The sequence below is a fragment of the Mustela nigripes genome, chromosome 4, assembly GCF_022355385.1.
Source record: "Mustela nigripes isolate SB6536 chromosome 4, MUSNIG.SB6536, whole genome shotgun sequence".
In the NCBI taxonomy this organism is placed as follows: domain Eukaryota; kingdom Metazoa; phylum Chordata; class Mammalia; order Carnivora; family Mustelidae; genus Mustela; species Mustela nigripes.
The window spans coordinates 151,518,268-151,546,192 of NC_081560.1; the positions used below are offsets into that span (position 1 = coordinate 151,518,268).

A 27,925-nucleotide genomic window follows, 5' to 3' on the forward strand; every position below is an offset into this window, starting at 1 on the left:
CCTTAGAGCAGAGCCTGGGACATAGCAAAACATGGTTGTCTCTGCATTTGTCCAGGAAAGGGGCCTGATCATGTCACCACCCCCAGCTCCTAGCTCCTGCCTGTGCTCATAGAGCACTCATCTTCTCACGCCATCTTTTCCAGGCAGTTCCTGGGTTTAACCAGCCTCTCCATGGCCGCTGGGGTCTGGCACTGCAGGGACCAATGGACAGACCTTTTCTCACAGAAGCAACGTAAAGGCAGGACTGCATCTTCACTGCGTGGACAGACTTGTTTTAGAGAAATTACAGCAGTAAACCAGAGACGCAGCTGGTAATTGTTGTAACTGAATTATCCTTTCTTTCTTGCTAGGGAATCTGGAGCTACTGGGAATAAATGAGGAGTGCCGCCCCAGGATGGGGAGCCGTGCTCTTGCGGGGTGTGGACAAGATCCATTGCTGGCTAAGGGGGAGGCCTCTGGTGTTTACTGTGTGTGATTTTGGGCCTTGTGCTTTCTTCCTCTGTGTCTAGAAATCTGACATTCATAAAACGGGAATAACGCTGTTGACATGGACATTACTTTCTACTCTAGCTACATAGAAAAGCAGATATAGCACTGTTTATGTAATTGTTCTAGAATCTCGGATCTTGGTTGAAATGCTTGGATTTCATCTTTCTGGAGGCCCCCTCGGGCAGGCACTACTATTGGCCTCTTCCTGGAGGAGCAGAGGGAGGTTGGCAAGGTGGAGCCAGCAGCTCCTGGTCCCATGGCTTACAAGGGCAAGCCGGGGGTGCCCCAACCATGTCTGACGCGGGAGAGCTTTGCCTCTCATCTGTGGTAGCAGCTGCGGGCTGACTACGTGCAAGAAGCTGTCGTGGGGAGCCAGCCTGTGACTTTGGGACCCGCCGTACTCCTCTCACCCAGAGAATCCCAGTGTAGCTCCCACCACAGCAAGGGGACTTCAGATCCGTCTTTGGGCTGCCCAGCTCCCTCCTGCTCGCACATATCCAGAGCATGGCTTTGATCCGGGCGCTATGCTCAGGCACTGGGTGGGAGTGGGGGCAGGGAGAGGGACAGGGGAGCAGGAGCAGAGTGCTTTCCCATTCCTCTTGTGACAGAAAGTAGTAGAACGTGGAAGGGGTCCACGGGATGCACCCAGTGGAGACATTCGGGGGCGGGCATCAGAATCACCTTAGAGCTTGTCAAAACACAGAGCACCGGGTCTGGGGGGTGGGGTGGGGGGGGACATTGCTGGCAAATGTTTAGCCACAGGCTCTCTGAGGAAAATAAGGCCACCAAATTTGTAGTGTTTGTCAACTTCTGTGATAGAAACCCCCACACCATGGCTGATTTTATACATTGATAGAACACAGAGGGGCGCCTGGGTGGCTCAGTGGGCTAAAGCCTCTGCCTTCAGCTCAGGTCCTGATCCCAGGGTCCTGGGATCGAGCCCCGCATCGGGCTCTCTGTTCAGCAGGGAGTTTGCTTCCTACTTTCTCTCTCTCTGCCTGCCTCTCTTTCAACTTGTGATCTCTGTCTGTCAAATAAATAAATAAAATATTAAAAAAAAGAACACAGAGACAAGATATCGGTAAGGATGTAGATCATCTGAAAGAACACCATCAGCTCACTTGACCTAATGGCCGCCGCCTGCCAAAACAGAAGGGACATTCTTTTCAAAGGCACAAGAAACTTTATTATGATGGCCATAAGCAGGTGTCCATAAAGGGAAAAGAATTAAATACAACCCATGTCCTCTGATCACAGGGGAATGAAGTTAGAAATCAATAACAGAAAGATTTCTGGAAAGTCCCCAGATATTTGGAAATCCCATTAACATAGTTCTAAATAATCCATAGGTCAAAAAAGAAATAAAAGAAGTAAACAGTACATTGTATGGATAAAAATGAAAACACAACATACAAAAATTTATAAAATACCTTTGAAGAAGTATTTAAAGGGGGAGCCTGGGTGACTCATTTTGTTAAGCATCTGACCCTTCATCTAAGGGTCTAGATCTCAGGGTCGTGAGTTCAAGCCCCAGGTTGGGCTCCACACTGGGTGTGGAGCAAAAGACATGTTTAAGGGATAAGTTATAGTATTCAATACTGATATTTGACAGGAAGAAAGACCACTTAGGCCTCCACCTTAAGAAAGTACATAAACAAAAGCAAGTTAATATGCAAAATAAAAGAAAGAAAAAATAAAGAGCAGAGTGGCTACAAATAAAATGGAAAAGAGAAAAATAATAGAGAAAATCAATGGAACCCAAAGCTGGTTTTTTGAGGAGATCAATACAATTGACAAGCCTTTAGTCAGACTAATCAGGAAAAAAAGGAGATTACTAATATCAGGAATGAGAGAACTGACATCACTATAAAGTCTTCAGATATTAAAAGGATAAGCTAATATCAAGAACAACATTATGCTAGTAATTTGACAGCTTAGATAAAATGGACCAAAAAGACAGAAACTACGGTAGCTTAGTCAGGAAGAAATAGCTAAATAGCCCCTATCTTGTACAGAAATGGAATCTTCCTACAAAGAAAACTCCAAGTTCAGACAGCTTCCTTAGTGAATTCTATGAACTATTTAAAGAAGAAGTAATACCAGTACTATCCAAAATTTTCTTGAAAATTGAGAAAGAATGCCTACTTTCCAATTATTTTCATGAGGCCAGCCTTATCTTTATATATAACCAACCAAAGGCATTACAAGAAAAGGACACTATGAATTAATAGCTCTTGAGAACATAAATGCAAAATTTCTCAGCAAGATTTTAGCAGATCAGATTGAACAATATATGAAAAAGGAAGACACATAACGAGAACTGGGGTTGTCCTGAGTATGCAAAGTTGGTCTAACATTCCAAAACCCATCAATGTAATTCACCATATTAATAGAGTAAAGATATGATCATCTCAAAAGATGCAGAAAAAGTATTTGAAAAAATTGAACATCCATTCCTGATTAAAAATCTCAACAAGTTAGGGATTAAAAAACCAATTTCCTTAACCTGATGAGGGTATCTTTGAAAAACTAAAAGCTCATACCCACTACAAGTTCTTCCCCTAAGATCAGGATCAAGACAATGATGCTTAAATTTCTACCACTTCTTTGAAATATTGTACTGGAGTCCTGGTTACTGTAATAATGCAAGAAAAAGAGAAGTTGTCCAGATTGGAAAGGAAGAAGTAAAAGTGCTTTCATAGACAACGTAGTTTGTCTATGTAAAAAATCTGGTCAAAACCTATCGAGAAAGCCACTAGAACTGATAAATGATTTGGTGAGGTGGCAGGGTACAGGAGAAATGCACAAAATTGAGTCATATCTCTAGATACTAGCAACAAACAACTGGAAATTGAAACTCAAATCCATTTTTTAATTGCACCAAAAAACAGGAAATCCTTAGGGATAAATATGGCAAAAGGTGTTCAAGATCTATACACTGAAATATGTAAATCATTGCTGGGAGAAATGAAAGAGGCTCTAAACAAATGGATACACTGTGTTCATGGGCGATTGTTCAGCTGTCAACTCTCCCCAGATCGGCTTCTAGATTTAATGCAAGAACCAGTCAAAATCCCAGTGGGATTTTGTAGAAATTGACCAGCTGATTCTAAAATTCATGTGGAAATATAAAAGAACTTATAGAAGCCAGACAATTTTGAAACAACAAAGTTGGAGGTCTAATACTGCCAGATTTCAAGACTTACTATAAAGTTATAGTAATCAAAACACTGTGATATTGGTGTTAAGACAGAAAAGTAGATTAATGAAACAATAAGAGGTGTGCGTCTGTGTGTGTGTGTGTGTGTGTGTGTGTGTACACATAACTGATTTTTGACAAAGGCACAAAGGCAATCCAGTGGAGAAAGGATACTGTCTTCAGGAAACAGTGGTGGAACAAATCCATATTCGTGTGCAAAAATAATGAACTTTGATCCACGGCTCACATCATGTCACATATGTTCAAATGAATCACAGGCCTACATGTAAAATCTAAGACTGAAACTTCGGGTAGATGACCTTTATGACTTTGAATTAGGCAAAGCGTTCTTAGATATAACATCAGAAGCACAATTCATAAAACAACTCGATAACGTGACTTGTTTCAATAAAAACCTGGTTCCTTAGAAGTTACTAAGAGAGTGAAAATATGAATTATGAAAGAAATGAAATGAAAATGAGAAAATATGGGAACGAGAAAGTATTTGAAAATCACGCGTCTGATAAAGGACTTGTGCCCAGAATATATAAAGCATTCTCGAAACTTCATAATGAGGAAATAACCCAATTTAAAAATAGGCAAAGAATTGAACTGGTACTTTACCATAGAAGATAGGGTGGCAGATTAGCTTATGAAAAGATCCTCCACATCCCTGGGCATTCTCACACACTTTTGATGGGATACTGATTTGATAAAGCCTTTTTGAAAGCACTATTGCAATTTCTAAAATAATGTTAAAATAAGAACACCCCTTCAACCTAGTGTTGAATTTTGAGGATCGGTTCCAAGGAAAGATAAATGCATAAGGATACATGTATGATGTCCATGGTAGCATTATTTTCCTAACAGAAAAAGTGGAAAACAACTTAAACTTATTGATGAGGGAATGGTTCAATTATTTTGGGTACAGCCAGAATGAGGTAAATACAAAAGGCTTCTAAGTGGAATTGTTAAGCAAAAAAAAAAAAGTGCTAGAAAATAACTTTAGTAGGTTTCCTTCCCAACTGCTGTTACTCGCCTCTCTCCAGAGCCCACAAGTTACTGAACAGAGAGGGCCCTGACAGCTTGCACTTTGGGATGGAGTGGTGAGGTTTCTTTATGGTTTGCCCGGAAGCATCGGCATCAAAATAAGGAAATTTAATAATAATTAAAAAAAGGCAGATCATTCACAGGGCACTGCCCACACCCCATGGTTTATTGCCATCTTCCCACTGGCACTCCCCAACAGAAGGCTTCTCCACTTAACATGTCAAGGGTCGGGCCAGGATGCCCAGCATGACCTCAGCAGGAATGTCCACCTGTCATTCTCAGGAAAAGGACAGTGATCTTCCCTTCCTCGTCCTTTCTGCATACATTAGAGCAGCAGGTCTCCCAACTTCTGTTGGACTCAAATCTGGTGGCGGCTACTTTCTAAGCCCTCTGACGGGAGTGCACCAGCCTCTGTCCAAACTCCCCATCCTCCCCAACCCGTCCCTGCCCCCAGGCTGCTGCAGCTCTCTGGGAAAAATGAGCATCAGGGCAACAGCTCCCAGGGGACCTGGTGGTCTGGCAGCCTGAACTTGGTCCGGGGGCCAGTAAGGGAAACAGTAGCAACCGTGATCAAGATTTCTGTCCGTCTCTCTCCATTGAGCTGTCTCACCCTCAGGACTTGCCCACGTAGTAGGAAGGCAAGCAATGATGACATTTTCAGTTTGGGAAGGGGTGGGACGGTCAAGGGCACCGCACAGGTGTGTGCTGCAGAGAGATCTGGTTTCCGTCTCGATCCCACTACTAATCAACAGGAAGCCCGTGAACAAGTTTGCCTCACCCAGGCTCAGTTTCCCTCTCTGTTCAATGGGGTTCTCGGGGAACCAAATGAGGCAGAGTGAACAGAGGGCCTGGAGTGGGGTGGTCTGGGGCAGACAGTCAAGACAGCAGCATGGTAGAAGCATCTTAGCGAGAGCTTAATGACTAGGGCTCTGGCACAGACAGGCGAGCCTCAGTTTCCTCCTCTATGATGGGCTGTATTTTAAAGATTTCACTAGCTAATGTCTGGACTGCTCTAGGTTCAGAGCCTGTCCAAAGTAAGTGCTGTTGTGATTTGTGAATTATTTCATAGCCAAGGAGTAGAGTCTGCTTACGACCATTTTTCAGGAGTTAGAATATATATAAACACTTAAAAATAATTTTAGGGGTTTATAATTATTGTGACATCATCACTTTGGTGGGACTTGTGCCACTCCTAGGCTGAGCCCTGGGTTTCTTACCTGTAAAAATGAGGGTATTAACCTCTGTCCTTTGCTGCCTAAGCTAGTGCTTTGTAAGCACTTAAGGCTGAATGAACAGGCATAATTGTCACGATTATTATTGTAAAGACTATTTTAGCTATTATACCGTTTTTTTCTGGGAACAACCCTTCCCACGATAATAACCATTGCTTATGCCCCCAAAATAAGGTCTGATGTAGATTCAGGAGTCCCAGGACGGTGCCAGCAAGTTCCTCCTTCACAGTTTGTGATGACAGCCCCGTGGGGACTTCCTGCAGGATCTGGGATGCCTGCACTCCTCCCACTGGTCTGAGTTTTGGGGTCCATGGTAGTCCTGAGAACTTCATACACTAATTGAGCTCTCTCTCCAGCCTGATCAAAGGCTGGCCCTCTGGAAAGTCTTCATTTTTCACCCTGTCTAGAGAGAGACTGTCTGAAGAACCAACTTCTGAAATGCTCCTTAGCAAGGATGTGATAAGATTTTCCACCAGCAGTGTCTTGGAAAAATGGTAGACACATTTCAAAAAGCAATCACTCAAGGTTCCTTATCTCCTATGATTCTGATTGTAGCCTCAGATCAATCTTAAAAAGCCTTAGCCTCTGACACTCAACCAGGAACTGAACTACTCCGAATTTTAAACAACAGAGATCAGAACGAAGTTCAGTGCCAAGCAGGGAACATCCTCCATTTCCTTATCACACAAGCCTGTAACCATGGCTATTACTGTCCAAAATGCAGATATTAAGAAAGGCAACCTAAAGTTGGAGACAGATTGCTTCTTGGCTGGGGCACTTTCCCTCCCTAGGGGTTAGAGATGAGTCACTTGCTTAGCTGATGTCTTTGCTAAGGACTTGCTCCTGAAGCTTCCCCCAGCAGATTCCAGAGTGTTGCAGCACTTGGTGGGCTCCACATGCTCCCACACCCTGCTTCAGCCAGTCTCCCCAGGGAGCCTGTCAGTAAGTGTACCCTGAGGGACAGCACTGCGTCCTCCAGGAGGAAGAAGGGGCTTGGGGGCTGAGCACCAGCTCCCTGCACCTTCCTAGCTGACCACAGTCCCTGAATCCCTTACCTCTAGGGCTGCCAAGCCCAAAGCCTAAGCCCATGAAGATGGATCCAGATGGGATCTAAGGGTGAGCCTTGTGCCTGGGGCAGACTTGCAGCTCTAAGCATGGGGTCTGGGCAGAAACCCTAGGAATGCTTTGGCCTCATAGCTAACAGCAATCCCAACTCCCAGGGAAGTGTCTTTTGTGTGTGGGGGTCAGGGGCAGTGGGGGGTGGTGGGTCCTCTTCCTGAGGTCCTGGTTTTCCCGCTATTAGTTCTGTGCCACTCCAGGTTCCTGGTCTACACTCCAGCCGGGATCATGTATCCCTGACTGCACTGAGTCATTTCTGGGGCTATTCTTTTAGATGCCCCCATCTCCCTGGATCCCTAAGTCTTGTAGCAGGTGGTGGGGGTGAGGCTGTGCCCCAGATCCTCAGCTAACACCTTGCTCCACACAAGGCCCTTGTCATCACTGTGGGGATCCTAATGCTCGTGACCAAGTTCCTGGGAATGAAATGCGATGCTATGTTGGAAAGTGTCTGTGCAAAGCCAGTGCTCACGAGATTCAGCCTCCTGGCCTTGCTGGGTCAGACCCACAGTGCCTGGGGATGCTGAGTAGTCTTTTAGGGATACAAGAGAATTAATGTTTGTGACCAGTGGACGAGAATGCTTATACAGGGGCTTTCCAGAACCTTCTAGTGGTGACAAAGCTCTGGTCAGTGGGACTGGGCAGAAGTGACCTCCAGCTTTCTCTCCTTCCCACTAGGTCAGCCTTGGAGGTCTCGAGAGACAGACGAGTTTGCCACCTGGTCCACAGCGAAAGAAAAATGTTTTATTGTGTTTAGGTGCTGGGATTTCAGGACCAATGAGCATTGTTTATTGTAACTAGTTAGAAGTTATTTTGAGAAATTAAATTTAGGTAATTTTATGCCAAACTGCTCACTTGGTCACACACACAAAAAGGTTTAGAAGCATGGTACTATTTAAAAAGTGTATTTTTATTAAAGTAAAGCTGCTTAATTCTTAAAGATTATTCTCTTGCACCTCTGATTGGATGTTGGGAGGGAAAGGCAATGAGAGGTGTGGCCCATCTACCTGTGATGTGGTTTCAGGAGGTGTGAGGGAGCTGCCTACCTCTCGTGCTCAGAAGCACTGGGTAGGGCCTGGAAGAAGGTCTGGGCTCTGGCCTTGAGCTGTGATGGCCATGTAGTAGCCCCTTCCTGCCTGACTTGTTTGGACTGGAGCACTGGCAGGAAGCAGCAAGGTTGTAGATCCTTGTGAGTGTGTGTGTGTTGGGGAGGTAACCCCCCCCCCCCGCTCAGTCCCTGGCAAATGCCCAGCCTGTGTAGGATCTCCCCTGGATAGAACATGAAAATGACCCCTTTTCCTCCTTGGCTCACTGGACCCCATGGTAGGCCTGGTTTTCCAGGTGGAGGGGTTCAGGGAGAAACAGAGAAGTCCTATCTGTTGGAAGCCCAGGGCACTTGCTATCACAGTAGAGGACCAAGGCATTCACACAGGAACCAGCCACCAGGTGCACAAGCTTTGAGCTTCCTAAGGGGAGGGAGGGGGGGTCTCTACTGGTCACCCATCTCTTTCCAGTGTTTTGTCCAACCCAGGACTTGGGTGGATGTTGGTGTAGATTTCTGTCCAACCTCAGGGCTCACCCTGCTCTTAGCTCTTTGGAGCCTGCCTGGCAGGTTCCCTCGGAACTGGAAGCCCGGGGATTGGAGGAGTGGGGACACAGGGCCTCTCTACAGTCCGGGTCTATGGCATTGAACCCTAAGCATGCTTTTCCGTGCAGTTGTCCCTGCCAGGTTTCCAGCCTTCCATCCCCATGATAAACAGGCTGTCCCAGAGGCTGACCCTGCCTGCTCAGCCTGACCCACGCTTCAAAGCACGCTTCCTCAGGAGTTCATTTCAGCTGGGAAAAGGCACTATTGACGAGTGCTGAGGCTGGATCCAGGGGCCCGTCTTGAATGGGAGGGCCACTCCTTCGGCTGGACACGGTTTGGTTCTGTCTAACTGCTCTCGAGGCCCTGCAGCTAGTGCTGTGCTCAGGGGGACATGGTGTCTCTGCGAGCAGCCACTGTCCTGTGCACTTGGAAGCAGCTTAGTCTGAGAAACATGGTAGAGATTCCTGTGCATGGACTTGTATCCGGCAGCCCTGCGGAGGTGACCGCCACCAAAGGGTCCAGGCCATGTTTGCTGAGAAAGACATACCTCGTCCTGATCTTCTCAAAAGCTACTGTTCAGAATGTCATTCTCAATGGGGAAAACCCGAGAGATTTCCCCCTATGGTCAGGAGCACGACAGGGATGTCCTCTCTCCCCACTGTTGTCCAAAATAGTACTAGAAGTCCCAGCCTCAGCAATCAGACAACAAAAACAAATAAAGGGCATTCAAATTGGCAAAGAAGAAGTCAAACTCTCACTCTCACAGATGACATGATACTTATGTGGAAAGCCCAAAAGAATCCACCCCAAAATTGCTAGAACTCATACAGGAATTCAGCAACATGGCAGGATACAAACTCAAATGCACAGAAATCAGTTGTATTTCTAAACACTAACAATGAGACAGAAGAAAGGGATATTAAGGAACTGATCCCATTTACAATTGTACCAAAACCATGAGATACTGAGGATTAAACCTAACCAAAGAGGTAAAGGATCTGTACTCTGAAAACTACAGAACACTCATGAAAGAAAGTGAGGAAGACACAAAGAAATGGAAAAACATTCCAAGCTCATAGACTGGAAGAACAACTAGTGTTAATGCTACCCAGTGTTATGCTACGCAGAGCAATCTACACATTCAATGCAATTCCTATCAAAATACCACCGACTTTTTTCACAGAGCTGGAACAAATAATCCTAAAATTTATATGGAAACAGAAAAGACACTGAATAGGCAAAGGGATGTTGAAAAAGAAAACCAAAGCTGGTGGCATCACAATTCTGGACTTTAAGCTCTATTACAAAGCTGTCATCATCAAGACAGTATGGTAATGGTACAAAAACAGACACACAGATCAATGGAACAGAATAGAGAACCCAGAAGTGGATCCTCAACTCTATGGTCAACTAATCTTTGACAAAGCAGGAAAGAATGTCCAATGGAAAAAGCAGAGTTTCTTTAACAAATGGTGTTGGGAAAATTGGATAGCCACCTGCAGAAGAATGAAACTGGACCATTCTCTTACACCATACACAAAGATAAACCCAAAAGTGTTGAAAGACCTAAATGTGAGACAGGAAACCATCAAAATCCTAGAGGAGAACACAGGCAGCAACCTCTGTGGTCTCAGCTGCAACAACATCTCTCTAGACATGTCTCCAGTGGCAAGAGAAACAAGAGCAAAAATCGAGCTATTAGGGCTTCATCAGGATAAAAATCTTTTTTTTTTTTTTTTAAGATTTTTATCTATTTGACAGAAAGAGATCACAAGTAGGCAGAGAGGCAAGCAGAGAGAGTGAGAGAGAGAGAGAGGAGGAAGCAGGCTCTCTGCATAGCAGAGAGCCCAATGCAGGATTCGATCCCAGGACTCTGAGATCATGACCTGAACTGAAGGCAGAGGCTTAACCCACTAAGCCACCCAGGCAGCCCCAAGATAAAAATCTTTTATATAGCAAAGGAAACAGTCAACAAAACCAAAAGGCAACCTACGGAATAGGAGAAGATATTTGCAAATGTCTAATCTGATAAAGGGCTAGTATCTAAGATCTATAAAGAACTTATCAAACTCAACACCTAAAAACCAAAAAAATTCCAGTCCAGAAATGGGAAGAAGACATGAACAGACATTTCTCCAAAGAAGACATCCAAACGGACAATAGACACATGAAAAAATGTGCTACATCAGTTGACATCAGGGAAATACAAATCAAAACCGCAATGAAATACTACCTCATGTCCATCAAAATACCTAAAATTAACAACTCAGGAAACAATAGATGTTGGTGAGGATGCAGAGAAAGGGGAACCCTCTTACATTGTTGGTAGGAATGAAAGCTGGTGCAGCCACTCTGGAAAACAGCATGGAGGTTCCTTAAGAAGCTAAAAATAGGGACACCTGGGTGGCTCAGTTGGTTGGACGACTGCCTTCGGCTCAGGTCATGATCCTGGAGTCCCAGGATCGAGTCCTGCATCGGGGTCTCAGCTCCATGGGGAGTCTGCTTCTCTCTCTGACCTTCTCCTCGCTCATGCTCTGTCTCACTTTCTCTCTTTCAAATAAATAAATAAATATTTTTTTTTTAAAAAAAAGAAGCTAAAAATAAAACTAACCTATGACCCAGCAATTGCACTACTATGATATAGATGTAGTGATCTGAAGAGGCACCTGAACCCCAATGTTTATAGCAGCAATGTCCACAAGAGCCAAACTATGGAAAGAGCCCAGATGTCCATTGATGGATGAATGGAAAATAAGATGTGGTATATATATACAATGGAATACTACTCAGCCATCAGAAAGGATGAAATCTTACCATTTACATTGATGTGGATGGAACTGGAGGGTTTTATGCTGAGCAGAATAAGTCAATCAGAGAATAACAATTATCTTATGGCTTCATTTGTATGAGGAGCATAAGAAACAGTGAAGAGGATCATAGGGGAAGGGAGGGAAAGATGGAATGGGAAGAAATCAGAGCGAGAGACAAACCATGAGAGACTCTTAACTATGGGAAAGAAACTGAAAGTTGCTGAAGGGGAGGGGATGGGAAGATGGGGTAACTGAGTGACGAGCATTAAGAAGGGCACATTGTGTGATGAGCACTGGGTGTTATATGCAACTGATGAGATACTGAATGCTACATCTGAAATGAATGGTGTACTATATATTGGCTAATTGAATTTAAATAAAAAAGAAAAGAAAAGGAAAAGAAAAGCTGCTGGTTATTGTGGAAATGCTCCCTTCATCCTCAGGGACCCCCGGCAAGGCAGCAGTCCTACACAGACCCTCCCAATCTACCCCATTTTTCTCAGCAGTCTACTAATGTATTAAGAAGCTAGAATGCCCCAAGTATAATTAAAACTAAGTTATTCTGGTCTAAAAAATGAAAAAATATATATTTGAAGCTGCCTCAATGTTGTTTGATTTGTTTTTCTGCCTAGTAATAGACAAAACTAGCAATTTACCAATCAATCTTATAGCTATTACTGAAAATTAACCGGGTTCAATTGAAAGCTAAAGGATTGATGATAAGTGGGAGACACTTAAGTCCTGGAGGCTAATATCCATGGTGACTTAAATGAGCAGACCCTGAGAGAAGCTCATTACATTTGCATCAACAATCAGGCCACATGGTGCAAAAGAATTTGGAGGCAGCCAGACACTTGTCTCTTGCTGTTTATGTATCTTTGGGTGTGTCCTCAGGCCTCTTAGTATCTTGGTTTTCTTTTCCCAGAACAGTGGCAAATATATATAGCCCTATAATGATTAGTAGTAGGTACCCACATTTCGCTGGTCTCCTTATTCTGGGGGCCCGCTTCAAAAACCACTGCTGTACGGGGCAAGATACGATTTAAAACAGACATTTTGGGAAGATTCCTTCAATCTTATATTTTTCCTTTCCATGCCAGATGCAGAAAAAAAAGTGTTTTAACTAAATATTATTTAAAAACAAGTTGGCTGCTGTTACCAATTTGAATTTACGAAATACGTTTCTAGTTGATTTAAAGTAACTGACTAGAATTTTCCTTTTGATCTGTTTAACAGTGGGGAGTTATATTTCTCAAACAGCTTAAAAAATACAAAGCCTCCTTTAAAAAAAAGCCACAAATTCTGATGTTTGATCCTACGTAAATGACTTTCTCTTTCTAGAAGACTCCAGTGAGTAATTCTTTGTGAAAGAAGCATTCCAAGTTGTCCCTAAGGACATCTGACTCAAGAAAACATTTATTGTTTAGTTCTTCTTCTCCAGCACTAAATGGGAATGTTACCATCAGTCCCCAGTTGGACATCTGCTCTGGAGCTCTCGTGTTAACCTGAGGCAGCGAGCTGGGCTTTCATGGCATTTCAGCGCCTTTCCATAACACTCGTGGATTCCTTCTGAGTGTAGCAAGACCACTGGGATTCACTGTGGCAAGATCTATGGTAGCATAGGGAAGTCATCAGTCACTTGTTCTTCTGTGCACAGGATTTGCAGGTGGAAGGTAGGAAGCAGGAAGAGAAGTGAGGCTCTCTGGAAGTTCTCAGGAAGTCAGCAGCAAGTTCACTGAGCCAAAGGTGACCAGTTGGAGACACCAGCTGCAAAGGTCCCATGGGATTAAGGTCTGTATTCATCAGCACTCTTGGCCGCCAACTGTGTCTCCATGAAGACCTTGGCCAGGGCCACAGTTGGAGTCCTTTACCAAATGGCCGCCCAAGACCAAGAGTGGTGCCAACAGCAGGAACTCTGGGTCAGACCCTTGAAGCTTGGCTGCTTCTTCAGCCTTGTGTTCTACTCATCTGGGATGGAACTTCTGCAAACCACTATGGTTTTGCTGACTTTCACTGTTCTGCCTCCGTTCCTCTTTGCCTCTGACCTTTTGGCTTTGAGAGTTGAAAGGGCACTTGGAGATCATCTCTGGCTAACTTCCCACTCGTTGACCAACTCTCTTCAAAGCCAAGTGGCAGTCTGGCCTCAGCTTGCACAGCACCAGGGACTGGAGCTCAGCACTGACCAGCAGACCACTCCACTAGCAGAGGGCTCTTTCCATATGGGGTGGGGGGTACATGGTGGTCTTTGTCCTGGCTACGGCTTCTGGAGGTTCATGAGGTGCCCGGCCCGAACTAGTGCCCTTCCCAGGATTCGTGTTTTCCAAACGATTTATTCAGATTATCCCTCGTGTGGAGGGGCATTCAGATCCCTCCCCATCCTGGCTGTCCTGCTGCGCTGAAAGTGTGCTGCCTTGAGGGGCTATCATGTGGCAGTTGTGACCTGGTCTGCCCATGGCAGAGCTTAATGGGTTTTCCCACCTCTTGTTCTAATTTCCGTGCTTCTCAATACAACCCATGGTTCTCAGTTCTTCTGGCAACCATAGCTCACTGTTAGTCTGTACTGAGCTTCGAAGGTAATTTAAACTCTTAACTCTGCCTCATGCAGCCTGTTCTTAATCTAGGTCTCTCAAATCTGAGAAATCAAGTGATCTTTTGAACCAAAGGGAGGACTTTATATTTTATCTTAACAATTTCCCATGAAACCAGCCAGGCAAAGTTATTTTGCATCTCAGTGCTGTTTTCCACCTTTGCAGCTTCTCCCATCTCTGCAAACTCAAGGGGTATGTCTTTGGTTTGTTAGTGTCATCAAAAACATGTCTCAGCACAATGACGAAGACAGTGGATTCTGCAGTCAGATTGTGTGGTTTAGATCTTGGTGCTGTGCTGTCTAGCTTTATACAATCTTAGGCAAGTCACTTCACTTCTCTGTGTCTCAGTTTCCTTCTCTGGGAAGTGGGAATAATGATCATTCCTCATTGTTTCAGTCAATTATTGCTACAGAGCAAACCATCCCCCAAATTAAGGGGCTTAAAAAACTGACATTTAAAAAAAATTATTATTTCTCATGATTCTGTGGCCTGGAATGCTTGGCAGTGGCCTGGCAATCTGGCTCCCTGGCACAGTCCACAGCCACTCCCTCAGCTAGCTGCAGCTGGTGGCTGGGATAGGCTGGAAGGTTCCACAGAGCCCCGACTCATCTGTCTGGGCCATGGGGTTTCCATCCTCCGTGCATTTCCTCACCATTGTGTGGCCCACTCAAGCAGCCTCACAGCTTCCCAGAGCAAAAGCAGAAACTGCCTGGAGCCTCGGGGGCCAAACCTGGAATTTGCCCAGCACTACTCAGTCTCATCAGGGATGGAGGGGGGAAAGCAGATTCCAGTTCCTGTTGGGAGATGCAGTGGCTCTCAGGGAGCACGGAAATGGGTGGTGGCCCTCTTGGAGTCGATCTCATCACATACCTTGTACAGTTGCTATGAGCATGACAGCAAGTTATAAAGGAAGCTCTTAGAACCATACCTGGTTCATAAGGCATATAAATGTTTGCTTTTATATAGATTCAAAACCAGAAGGTAAGAGTCAAGATCAGGGCTGTGGGCCAAGCCACGGGACTCTTCTTCCTTGACTGAGCTGGGTGGCTTGCTAAGCCTTCACTGGGTACGGGTCCACCCAGAAGAGAAGACCACTGCTGGGGGTTATGTACAGGTTGAATCTCAGTCTCGGGGCAGCCCTATAAGGTAGGCGTGGCTATTCTCATCTCACACCGAGGAATGAGGAACAGAGGCTCAGAAGAGGGAAATCCCTTCTCTGGTTACTCACTAGAAAGCAGAGAAGCCAAACTCCAAAAGTCTGTCCTTTTGCATCATGTGGGATTCTATAAAATGGCTTGCTGGGGTCCAGACACCAGGTACCCATTGCAGTCCTGACACCCACTAACCTGGACTCCTAACTGAAGAAGGCAGCGTGGGCCATGGGCAAGCTTGCTCTCAGGGAACCTTGCTGATTCGGGTGGTCCTCACTCTGAATCTGTCCACGGCTTTTCACACTTCATTTTAGAAGCCTTCTCAACGCTTCTTGGAGCTCTTCTGTTTTAGATCCCACTTAAAGGACTGGAAAAATCTCGTCTCTCAGAGGATGAGCAGCACTGACACCACAGTTTCCACTGTCCGACCCTTAGTGCAGCCAGGACCCAGAACACCACACCAAAAGTGGGAGCGAGGATGGCCTCAGCCATCTCCCCACATCTGCAGCTCATGGCTGGTATAAATGGGATTTCAACCCAGGCTCTCTGATTCCCAACATGGAAAGTTATAGTACGCAAGCTTCCACTCGACTGTTCAGAGCATCATTTTCTCTATCTGTATGATGGAAATGAATTGTACCCGCCCTGGTAAGGTTGCTGAGAGGCTCGAAGAAAATCATGAATGTTTATTCAACAAGTGTTTACTGAGCTTCTACTTTGTGTCAGGCACTCTTTTGGACACCGAGGACCAGATCAAAACAAAACAGACACTATCCTGACCTTGATGAGCTTACGTTCTAATAGGGGAAGGCAGTCCTATAAGCTCCTTGCCAACCATCAGGCATTTTCCAAAACAATGAAATATTTTCCTACTGAGGATCCAATAGAAGGCTGGTGCAGAATTCACCCATTCATTCAATCCAATGCTTCCTTCCTTCCTTCCTTTCTCCCTGCCTCCCTTCCTTCCTTCTTTTATTCATTTAAGCATCACATACTACCAAGCATCCATTATGTGCTTGGACCTGGGATGGATGGTGGGAAAAGAGAAAGATGAGATCAACAGAGGCCTCACCACCCACCCTGAATGAAGTTGCCAGTTCAGAATGGAGAACAGACATTCAGCTGAGCAAGTGTCATAAAACAGCAGCAATGTAACCACAGCAATCATCCTTATCCCCATCTTTGGCTGAGCTGAGAACAGCTGACAACCTATCCGTTAGTGTGCACCAAACCAACTCCAGCTGAGTCGGATTTACAAGGTCTAGACGTGAAGGAGTGTTTGATGCATGGGCTGCCCCATGACTTGCCGTGACCATAGGACGGGCTGTGACCAGCCCGACAGCACTTTGATTATGACCCCAGACAGGGCTGTGATGAGGGCCATGGTGGGTAGAGTCTGACATAGGCAATGCTGAGAGGTTCTTCGGGCAGACATTAAGCAGCCCGGCGAAGAGCTGCTCCCTAGCTGACCCGCTGTGCATTTGTGACAGGTGCTACGATAGCCTACCCGTTAACCTAGGCTGATGAAAGCCCCCCACTTGCCTCATCTGAAAAATCCAGGCACCTTCTCCAGGGGCAAGGACCCCAGGGACCGGCTCATGATGGTGCCGCTTTCCCTGGGATGTACATGTTTGGTACACAGTGGCAGAGGGTAGGAATGACCGGATGCAGGCGGGCACATTCTCTGTGACCTTCAGGCTCTAGGGTCAGATGGCCTCTCCTTGCTCCCCAGAGTTTTCTTCTTTAAGATTTCTGGTTTCTGACTGTCCTGGGTTAATGTTCCCTCCTAGAAGTACATCTGCTTTCCCATCCATTTTGTCTTTCCTCCTCCCAATTCCAAGCTTTTATTTGAAATTAAATCAAACTTTAAATCAATCTCCTCTCCCATGGCTGAGCTTCCCATCACTTGCACTTCTGGAAAAAAAAAAAACAACAAAACAAAACCAAAACCCAAAAACCAAACCCAACCTGTTCTCCAGGTGATTTTTAAAAAGCCTGCAGCTACATCAGCCATCCAGGGCATAGATCGGAAACGCTTCCACCAGAGGCTGTGGGCGCCACCTGCCATGCTTTCTCCTTGCCCCGGCCAAGCCTCCGCACGCCCTTGCTCCAGGCACCATGGTTTTCTAGGCTACACTGGAGGTCAGGATGAGAGCTGCCTCTAAATGGTCTTTTTGCCTCTAGCTTGGTCCCCTCCCAACCTTGCCTGTGCAGGCTTGGATGACTTCCTCTCAGAGCTCTGAGGGCCAAATCTGAGCCTCCAAACCTTCAGAGCCCCCTAACGCCATTGGCAGAATAAGGACCCAGTCTCCTGGACGTGGCACCCAAGCCCCTCCACATCCAGCTTCTGGTATCCTGTCCATGGCTTGTGTTCCTGTCAATACAATGAGCCTCACACTTGGTCTCCACAGACTCTGGGCTCCCTCCTGGGCATGAGCTGCCAGATACAGAAGCCCCCCCAGGTTCACTTTAAATGCATTTTCTGAGCACCTTCAATGTGCTAGGGCCAGCTCTGTGAGGCCAGCTGGGCTCGGCAGCTCTGTCTAAAAGAGGGAGCCCTTTGACCCCTTGGCTTATCCCCCTTCTGGGGCTGTGTCCTTGTCACATTCCCTCTCTGGCTTGGGTTTTTCGATTTTTTCTTTTCTTGTTTAAATTAAAAATATCTTAAGATACGGATTTATTTTATTTATTTATTTTTTAAAGATCTTATTTGTTTGTTTATTTAACAGAGAGAGACACAGTGAGAGAGGGAACACAAGCAGGGGGGGTGGGAGAGTGGAGAAGCAGGCTTCCTGCCGAGCTGAGAGCCCCATAGGGGGCTCCATCCCAGGATCCTGGGACCATGACCTGAGCCGAATGAAGACACTTAATGGCTGAGCCACCCAGGTGCCCCTAAGATATGGATTTAAATGAATATAGTCTCACTCTAAGAAATTACAAGAATACAGATAAGTCTCAAGTGTCTAGCTCACCACCCCACTCTCCATGCCCTCCCTACAGCTCGTATTCTGAAAACTCCCCAAATAAATTATTTCAGTTTTATTTTACTCGCTTTTCCAGTTAAGGTCATATCTCAACACAGCTGAACAATCACACAGTGCCACAAGGCAGGGTGGATGACAGGAATTCCTTCCCCTTCTACGGGGTCTGGATCTCAGCCACAGAGAGGGAGGGCGGACAGGCTTGACATGAGGTTGTTCAGGAGATCACTGATCTTACTTCTCCTGTTTTTGGCTCCTGTTTTGCCCTCATTTCCGGAGACAACTGGTCTTGCCAATTCCCGAGCCTGCGGTGGGAGGTGAGGGGTGCTGCTTTGAGGACCAGACAGATTTTTGTGCTCTGCTAGTGCTGGCTTGGAATTGAGCTCTCTGGGGTCTGCTGAGTCAGCTACCTCTTACCCATCTGTTTTCTCGCCTCCAGAATGCTGTGGCAGTGGCTGTCTCTTGTCCCTTCCACCTAGCCTTGTTCACACCGGCCAGCATTCTTTACCAGAGATGTGGGATTTTAAAATATCATCTTTAACTAAAAGTTTGCATTCAACTTTTGATTTCTTAATTAATTTTGGAGGTATTATGAAGTGTGTGTTTTTAAAAATTTATTTCAGAGAGAGAGAGGAAACACGTGCGCACATGGGTGTGGGGCAGGGAGGGGCAGAGAGAAGGAGAGAGAATCTCAAGCAGACTCCCCTCTGAGCACAGGGCCCGAAGCAGGGCTCGATCTCATGACCCTGAGATCATGACTTGAGTCAAAATCAAGAGTTGGATGTTTAACCATCTGAGCCACCCAGGCACCCCATGAAGTATATATATTTTATTTCCCCATGTCTAGAACTTCTCTCTCTCTCTCACACATCCTCATCACTATCATTTTGCTCTTAATTTAGAAATCTTTCTTTTGCACTATAGTCAGTGAATATGTCTCTATAATTTCACTTTTTGAAAAAAATGGAAACCAATGAGTATTTTTTCTTTGTTTATATATTCTTCAAAGCTAAGAGCATGAATGTTTGCAGCTGCTCTATTTTCTTAGTATGTTATTGTGCTATTATGAAATATTTCTCTTTGTTCCCTTTTGTTCTCATCACCTTGAATTCTGTTATTTCTGATATTGATGTTGCTAAGTCTGCTCTCTTCTTGCTTGCATTTGCTGGCTTATTCTTTCTCTATTGTTTTGTTTTTTAACCTTTCTGTTTTTTGTCCTTTTTAAAAGCCAATCTTCCACTGTCTTTTAAGATGCATATTTAAGATGCATATTTATTGAAATGTGCATTTTAAGATACATATTTAAGGTGCATATGACCAAGTCCTATGTGTTATGATGACGGCAATGGTAGTACCTATTCCCTGCTATCATATTTGCTTTTTTTCCTCTTCTCTGCTTACCTTCCCTTCTTGGTTTTTTTTTTTTTCCTTCCTCCCATTTTCTGTCCACTTGTTGAACTGGTCACATTTAATTTGTTACATTCTTTTTCCATTTTATGTTTTGATAGTCATACTTTTCATTTCTATCTATTCCATTTCTATTCTAAGCCAAGAGACCCACAAGTGCAGGACCTGGATATCAGATCGCTAGACTAAAAGGGAGTCCTCAAACTGCGGAAATGCACCAGGCTGCTCAACAAAGAGTGTGGCCGGAGGTTCCATGGCTTAAGAAACATTTCCGGCCGAAGCGAAAACCACCAAGATGCAAAAACCGAGAATCTTATCTTAGAGAAACCATAGGTCTGTCTGCTGACAGGCACTGGGAAAAGCAGTAGGGACAGGGGCACACTTCTAGGTTCTGTTCCAAAATGTCTTTGCCTAGTCTTCCTCTCTGACCTTGTATGGCTGCTTTGCTTCCATCTCAAATTTTCCCATCTCCACACTTGTATGTCCTTGGCCGGCCCTCCTGCTAGTAAAAGGGGAGAGGGGAAGTGATAGGGCTTTGAGGGAGAATAAGAATATCCAAGAGTTATCCTCAGGTGTTACGTGCTCTGGGCAGCATCAAGGGGAGCTGGACGCCCCTGCTCTCTGTAATTCCGTCTGCTAGACAGATGACAGGCTGTCTGTCAGGAGGGCGCTTACTGCCTGGGCCTTTCTGTCACTGTAAACAGTGAACAGGGCACATTTTTCCAGGAACCAGATATTGAGAATTAGTCCATTACATGTCGTTCATGCAATTAAGGGGAAATGTGTGGGCTATTTTGCCAGCAGCCATGTGGGTTTCAGATCATACTGTAGAAACTAAATGAGTCCAATTTAACCAATGGTCTCCTTGAGATGGGGAATTGTGCAACAGGGCTGCCATCAGGCTTTGTGGGGGAGGGGGAATTATGGGAAGGACTCATGTCCCAGGAGGATTTGGGAGTGTCAGCCAGGCCCAGAGAGACTAAAACAGGGGCGTGGGCTGTGACACTGGCATCTGTTGGGAGACACTGCGTCCTTTTGGAGATGAAGAGCTCCCTGGCAATGAATGCCCTGGTTTAGTTTGGATTGGGCTCCATGCTCCTTCTGTGCCCAGGCTGATGACTGGGGATGTGGATGCCACCATTTTGTTAGCTGTCTCCACCAGAAGCCACTGAAGTCTGGAAAAGACGGCAGGTGAGGGAGAGGAGTGTCCAGCTTAGGAAATCCAGGAGACACAGCTTCCTCATGGAGCTGTAGCTGATGGGTGAGGGCCACCTCAGGCTCACCATGAGGAATGTGCAGGGAAGCCTGGGAAAGGAATCCACAGATGGCCTGGGCCACCTCCGTGTGTTTGTCCACTGGGCTTGCCCAGCTTCAACACACAGTTCTTCCAGGAGATGGTGCCATGGGCTGGGCCAGGACAGGATGGCAGTAGGGGCCACAAACAGGGTCCCAAGAGAGTTGGGGACCCTGGAAACTCTCCCAGTCATCAGAGTAACATGTCACTAACGGATCAGCTAGGAAAGCTAGGAGATCATTGAAGGGCCAAGGCTGGTCTTCAACATAAGAATTAAAGGCCAGAAGGAAAATGGTGGTGGGCAAGCCAGAAGTATGGTGCCCAATCAGGGGAGTGGGCTCAGCGGTAGGGCTGGGGAGGTGGGGGAGAAAGGCAAAGGCAGGGCTGAGGAAGCATGAGGGCACATACTCATGTACTAGGACTTGCAATCAGATATGTATATATTCTACAATCTGACCCTTAGCACATTTCTGTGATGTAGGGCATAATGTGGGAATAATGTCTCCATTCAGCAAGGATAAAACCAAAAATAAAACAAAAGTAAGCAATTTGTCGGAAGTCATAAAGCTATCGTGCCAGACCCAATTCAGATCAAATGCAGATCTGCCTGACTCCAAAGTTTCTATTTCTTTTACTTGATCTCTCTGGGGTCACTGCCCTGCTTTAGGAAACCGGGGAGACTGGACAAGATCAGGGCTTCCTAAACTTTAGTTCAGATCCAGCTTCATGATTTATGTCCTACCCACTTCTCCTCTGTACTAGTGTTCATGGAAAAGTTTCCCTTAACCAAGATCACACTTGTTATTTATTTATTTTTGATTGTGGTTAAAAATCTAATAACATAGAACTTACTGTTTTAGCCATTTTTAAGTGTATAGTCCAGGGGCACTAAGTATCATCACATTGCTGTGCAAAACTTTTTGATTTTTTAAAATTAATTAATTAATTAATTTTAGAGAGCAAGAGGCAGAGAGCTTGTAAGCATGGCGGGGGGCAGAAGGAGAGAATGAATCTTGAAGCAGATTCCCTGCTGAGCGTGAAGCCTGACATGGGGCTTGATCCCAAGGCCTTGAGATCATGACCTGACCTAAAATCTAGAGCCAGATGCTTACCCAGCTGAGCTACCCAGGTATCCCAACACTTTTTGATTTTAGCTTAGATATATTTTGCAAGGGAAAACGTGATATCACTGTCATGGACCAGTAGCACTTTCCACAAACAGAAGTTAACCATTAGAATAATAATGAAGACAGAACATTATGCACTATTGCCCTTGAAGGTTTGGAAGCAAGGCCTGTTCCTACCCACCCGTGTCTCCAGTTTTTAAGGGAGGATCCCAAATGCTGGAGATGGTTACACAGATCCTAGCACCCAAATGATGCTTCCTCTTGATATACTCAGAGAAACTGAAAGAGGAGTGGGAAGGTCATCTATCTTCCTACTGTGATGGCCACGTGATCCCAGACTGTGCCATGTCCCTCCTCCCACTTGCCAATCACTGAGCACCCTCTCTGGCCCCTAGACCCCAGCTCCACACTGTGAGGCCTGCCAAGAAGTGCACAGGTTCCCACCCACCTGACCCCAGACCAGGTGAACCTCCCAGTAGTGGGCAGAACACAGAAGCAGCCATGGAGGGGCAGAGGCATGGGGCATGGGGATTTCACTGTGAGCCAGATTTTAGTTGAGGTTGGATTTGTCTTGGGTACCCATGTCCTTGGACAGTAGGAGTAGCAGGCAATGTTACCAAGAGGCCTAAAAGAACCCAGGGAGGACTAGTTTCCTGGGCCACCTCAGTATGTTCCTTTTGTCCAGTGGGCTTGCCCAGCTGTGTAGAGATGCTGGCTATCTGCATTCTAAGGAGACGTGTTCATTACTCAAGCTGTGGCTTTGCTTTAGTAAAATGAGCTAGAAAGCCTGGAACATGGGAGCTGGGAATCAAAACCACTTTGGAAACCTGGGTGAGGGGCCACTGTTTGTAAAGTCAGTGGGTTGAGGGCTTGAGGAGCGAAGGTCCAGACAGGAGGGTCTCTCTGCCTTCCACCCACTCCTGGGCATGGTTAACCTGGGCCCCACCACGATGTGCCAGGACACGAGGTGCGAGCTTCTCACCTGGGGCTTGGTCTCGTCTTTGTCCTTGTAGTAGAAAAGCTGATCCCCACGCAGCACGAACCAGCGCTGCTGCCAGTTCTTCATGATGCTTCTCTGCCTCTTCAGCCAGCCCTCCTTGAGCACGGGGCCCAGTCTGCGGGGGCAGGGCAGCCGCCCTGGGCTGCGGCTCTGTTCCCCCATCACCAGGCTTTTGGAGCGGGCTGGAAGCCAAAACACACACAGTGAGCATGAAGGACACGTGCCTGTGGCCAGTCCCTGCCCCTGTCCTGGCATCCCCACTCCCCAGTGACCAGGGCATGGGGGCCTAGGCTGGCAGAACAGGACCCCCCCCCCCGTCGGTTCAAAGGGGCACAGGCTGGAACAGCTCACAGCAGCACAGCCTAGGCTTATCCACCAGGGCGAGGGGCACAGCCTGCCTGCCTAGGTGGCTTCTGCTATGTCTCTAGCTTCCTAGGTTCTTCACTGCCCAGGTTTGTTCATCCATCCATGCACCGTGCATGTGCGCCCACCTCCATCTCCCCACTCTCTAATGCACGCATCTATCCATGACTCCACCCATCCATCCAGCTATCCTTTTCCCATGCGTTCAAGTGATTCATCCGTGTAATCATTCAGCATCAATTTACTGAGTACCCATGTATGTGTTAGCACCATCCTAGGTGCGAGGGATAAAGCAGTAAAATAAGGAACAGATAAAAATCTGGGTCCTCCTGGAGCTCACATTCCACCAGAGCTTCTGTCACTCAGACCCTGAGGGAGCTGGCCCCATCAGTCCCCCTCCCTGGTTTCTGCATGGCACCCCTTCTCTGGAGGCATCGGATTTGAACACCATTGTCCAGAACCCCCAAAACTACCCTGTTGTTTTGCTGGGATCATCTTGGCAGAGTGGGCCTAGACAGCGAGGCCTCTGATTCAATGGTTGGTTGTAATGTGTTAGTGGCTCCCTGCCCGGGCAGAGGGGTGTGTCTCTGATCTACGCATCTCAGAGTGCCCACGAGCCCTCCGGCCCGGCAGGCTTCTTCTGCTCCCAGCTTGACCCCACTGACCGGCACTCTGCTGGGACTGGTACTGCCCTTCACAGTGATGATCAGGCCCCTACCGACCCTCCTCTACACCATCACCTTCCCCTCTCTCCTCTGTCTCAGGAATGGCTCCTCTCCCCTCTCTACCCAGTATTAAGCGTATTGTGGCAGCAGTCTCCAGGAGAAGCCATCCTGCACTTACGAAATATAATTACACTTGTTCTTAGACCACGGATCCTAACTTCTGGCTGGAATGCATGTTCCCTGAGACCCACAGTTCTGGCATTGTACCTGTGATTCTGTGTGTGTGTGCATGTGCGTAAAGTCCTCCCATCACACTAGTGGCCACAGCTCCTTAAGGCTGGCCTACCTTCTGCCCGTGCTGTTCCACTAACCTGAACTTTTCTTCCATCGCTTTCTCGCTCAACTCCTAGCTTTGGATGCTTAATGAGCTCCTACACATCATCCAAGCTCCAGCTCAGACACTTCTTCTGCAGAACCTTCCTTCTGAATCTTCTCGGATAGCCCTTCCCTCCCCTACCAGGGCACGTGACCCATGGCTGGTCATGATCTGAGGCTGCCTTTCTGCCCCAGTAGACCGAGGTCCAGGAGAGAAGGACAGGATGTCTTACCCAGTCCTATGTGTGTGGACCTCACCACGTGCTGCTCAGGGAGTGATGTAAGTCATGCTTGTCAAACACGACTGGCTACGTAGGCCCACCCTGATCAGCAGGTATGTCTGTGTCTTATCATGCCATTAAATGTGATGTGACAGTCCGCTGCTCTCTGAGATCGTAGAGTTTGGTGGTCCCCAGCTTTGCCTCCAGTGACATATGGCCCAAGACACAATCCTGAATCGACCTCTTTTATAGGAGCGAAAAATAAGGAGGTCATCCTGCGGCCAGTGCTCTAGACGGGGTCAGCTCCCCGACAGCTGGGGGATCCGGGGGGCACATCATCTTCTCTGCCACCCTGCGCAGCTGTGATAACTCAGACTACGTCTGTCCCTGCCTTCTCCACCTTGCGTCCCTGTTGCTGTGCCCTTGGTTGTGGTCAGGCCAGTGCTGAACGTTCCAGACTTGTCTTGGCTGTGCTTTGGCCCAGAGAGCAAGCAGCCTGTCTCCAGGCTCAGCCCAATGCACAGAAGGGGGACTGTCGATCCCTAAGGACAGAGGGTCTTTCTCAGAGACTGAGGAGGAGTCAGGAGGCCCCTCCTTCCAGGACAGCAGCCCACCTCGGAAGCCCTGTGGCAAGGGCTGAGCTCCACTTGTTCTCACGGGTAGCTCCCTGCTTTTGCTCCCCACCTTTCTGTGGGCCCCGGTGCCCATACGTACAGAGGTGTACTAGATTGAAGTCGACTTTCCTCCTTTATTTCTGTGGCTGTTTACTATCCCTGTGAGTTACCTAAACCTTCCCTCATCCCTGGGTATTTGGAGTCCTTCCAATGGTAGTGATTTAATTAAAGAGACAATGGGGTCCAGTTGAAGAAACACAGGGTCGTGGCCAGCTCTGTGAATTTTCTGCACCTCAGTCTGCTGATGGGCAAGCAGGGTGCATGGGGGATGGCGAGACCTGACCCTGCAGAGCGAGCTGGGGGAGGAGAGATGGCCATGTCTGGCAGAGAACTTGGCATGGACAAGGTGCCCCGTCACCAGTTACCATGGCAGTGACGATCCTGTTCATGGATATGGTGAGCGGATGTCTCCATGCGGAACTGTTTTCTGGAGATGGGTTCCTAGGCGGAATCACGGGACAGAAGGCACGGTATTTCCTACAACTTTTAGCTGGTTAGGTGCCATTACACCCTTCCTTCTAAGAATGGCACCCAGATGTATTACAACACACAAAATTATACTCCTTACCGCTTGCTTCACAGCCATCAATATGAAATATTATAATTTGAGTATTCCTACCTCATAATTTAGTAAGTATAAAACGACACTTAGTTATTGTCTTAGCTTACCCTGTTGTTAGATTACTTATCGAGGGACATCTTTTTTTTTTAATAACTTTTAAATTTTTTGTATAAATATATAATGTATTATTAGCCCCGGGGGTACATGTCTGTGAATTGCCAGGTTTACACACTTCACAGCACTCATCATAGCACATACACTTCTTGGGGGACATCTTTGCATGGACTCCTACTCCCGGAATAAAGCTTCTGCCCACTCCCTTTGCCCACTCAACTGACTGCCCCTGGAGGGAAGAGCTGGCTGGGGGTGGGGGAGCAGCTCGGGTCCTTTTGTTCTCCTAGTCACTTGGACCCACTTCTCCTCTTGAATGAGCCTTAGTAATGCTCTAGAAGCGTCCCTGTAGCCCTAGAAAAGCTGCCCTTCCATTTCCAGGTGCCCACAACACCATGCCCGGGGTCTGTGCCGCATCCCAGCTCTGTTCTGCACCTTAGCTGTTTTGCAGGAAGAAGCACTTGGGCTGAGCTGCTGGCAGGTGGTGGCGGAGGGGGGGGGGGGCTGTGCCCAACAGCACCCAACAGCATCAGGAAGGACCTCTCTGCTCCCAGGATGGTTACCTGCCCCACCTCCTCTCTGGTCTCAAGCTGTGCAGGGCCTGAAGCAGGGCTGGGTTCATCGGATGGTGACCAATTCTCTTCCGGGGCACAGGGCTGTATGGGGTCCTGGGGCTTGGGCACCAGAGTTACTACAACCCCAGTATTCTGGTGGAGTCTGACAGAGGACTGATGTGGGAAAGGGGACAGGTGTGTCCCCTGGCTACTGAGTTCTCTTATCCGGGTCTCAGTTTTTTCATCTCTAAAATGTCTGTCATGGGTGGAGAGTCAGTGGTAAAATGAAGTCAGCCGTACCTAGGCTTTTGTGCTGGAATGACTTGAGCTTTCTAACATGAGCCTTGATGGAAGCTGGGCCCCTGTGGGTGAAGAACTTCTAGAGGGGGTGGCTTGGCTCAGGCCTCCTTTGTCTGTTTGTATATTCTCCTCCTCTTCTTCTTAGGGAATCTGTAAGGGTTGTGTAGGACCTTCCACCCTTCTGAAGATCCTCTGGTGCCTTTAAAGAGGGCTCTGGCTTTATAGAATATTCTAGTGCCACATCTCTGGTTCTGTCTATTGCCTTCTATCACAACAGTGCCTGAAACAGTCTCATTTGACAAGAGCATAGCCCTAGTAGGACCCAGAATACACCTGCCTTCCTTCCATATCCCCTATAACATCTTGAGTAGAGCCTTTACACCGTAGGAGCTCAATAAAAATTCAGTGACTCATCAGCGCACCCCAACAGTGAGGAATGCGGGGGAGCCCCTGGCTGGGCACTGGGCTATGTCTCCAGAGACACTCTCTCTGCAGGCATGTCTGCCCAGGAAGGCTGAGCTCTCAGAGCACAGAAGGCTGGACACTGAGCCTGGTGGACAGCAGGTGCCCAGCAAGAAATAAATGACTGCCATGTGAGTGATCTGCTGTTTCCTTTGTGTTTTCAGCCCTGATCTCCAGGCCCTGGGCACTATCCTCCCGAGGGCTGCAGGCATAGAGGAGGTGGGCAGGGGCCGGGGGGCTTGTTTCCTGGGGTAACGGGGCTGGGTATGCCTTGCACTGGTCTCTGTCTGAGTGATTGCTGGCATCCCTGCCCACCCACTCCAGGCTTGCTCAGAAGATCCAGCTCCCGCAGCTTCGTTCACCAGGGAGCCACTGTTAGCAGATGGTACTTAGATGCGTGACCCGCCCAGGCTTTTCCCCAGCTGATCAATCACAGGAATACTACTCTTAGAAGGCCGACTGAGTGTCTTGAAAGGAAAATAATCATTGTTATGATTTATTAATAACCACTGTTCCTGTCCTCAGCATTTCCTTGAGTCGACTCATTCAGCACTTTAAATACTTAGGCAAAGCTTTCAAGTCAAGCAGCCTGGACATTCTGAGGCT

The 27,925-nt window shown here is 47.0% G+C and overlaps 1 protein-coding gene across 4 annotated transcripts in view; it reads right to left on the reverse strand.

Moving 5' to 3' along the window:
• Nucleotides 1-27,925, reverse strand: part of ARHGAP22 (Rho GTPase activating protein 22) — a 165,042-nt gene that overhangs the window by 86,154 nt on the left and 50,963 nt on the right. For all 4 annotated transcript variants that reach the window (XM_059397985.1, XM_059397983.1, XM_059397987.1 and 1 more), the window contains one exon: nt 23,015-23,214. In XM_059397985.1, the coding sequence (XP_059253968.1) occupies nt 23,015-23,214 (200 nt within the window). The remainder of the gene's footprint in view (nt 1-23,014; nt 23,215-27,925) is intronic.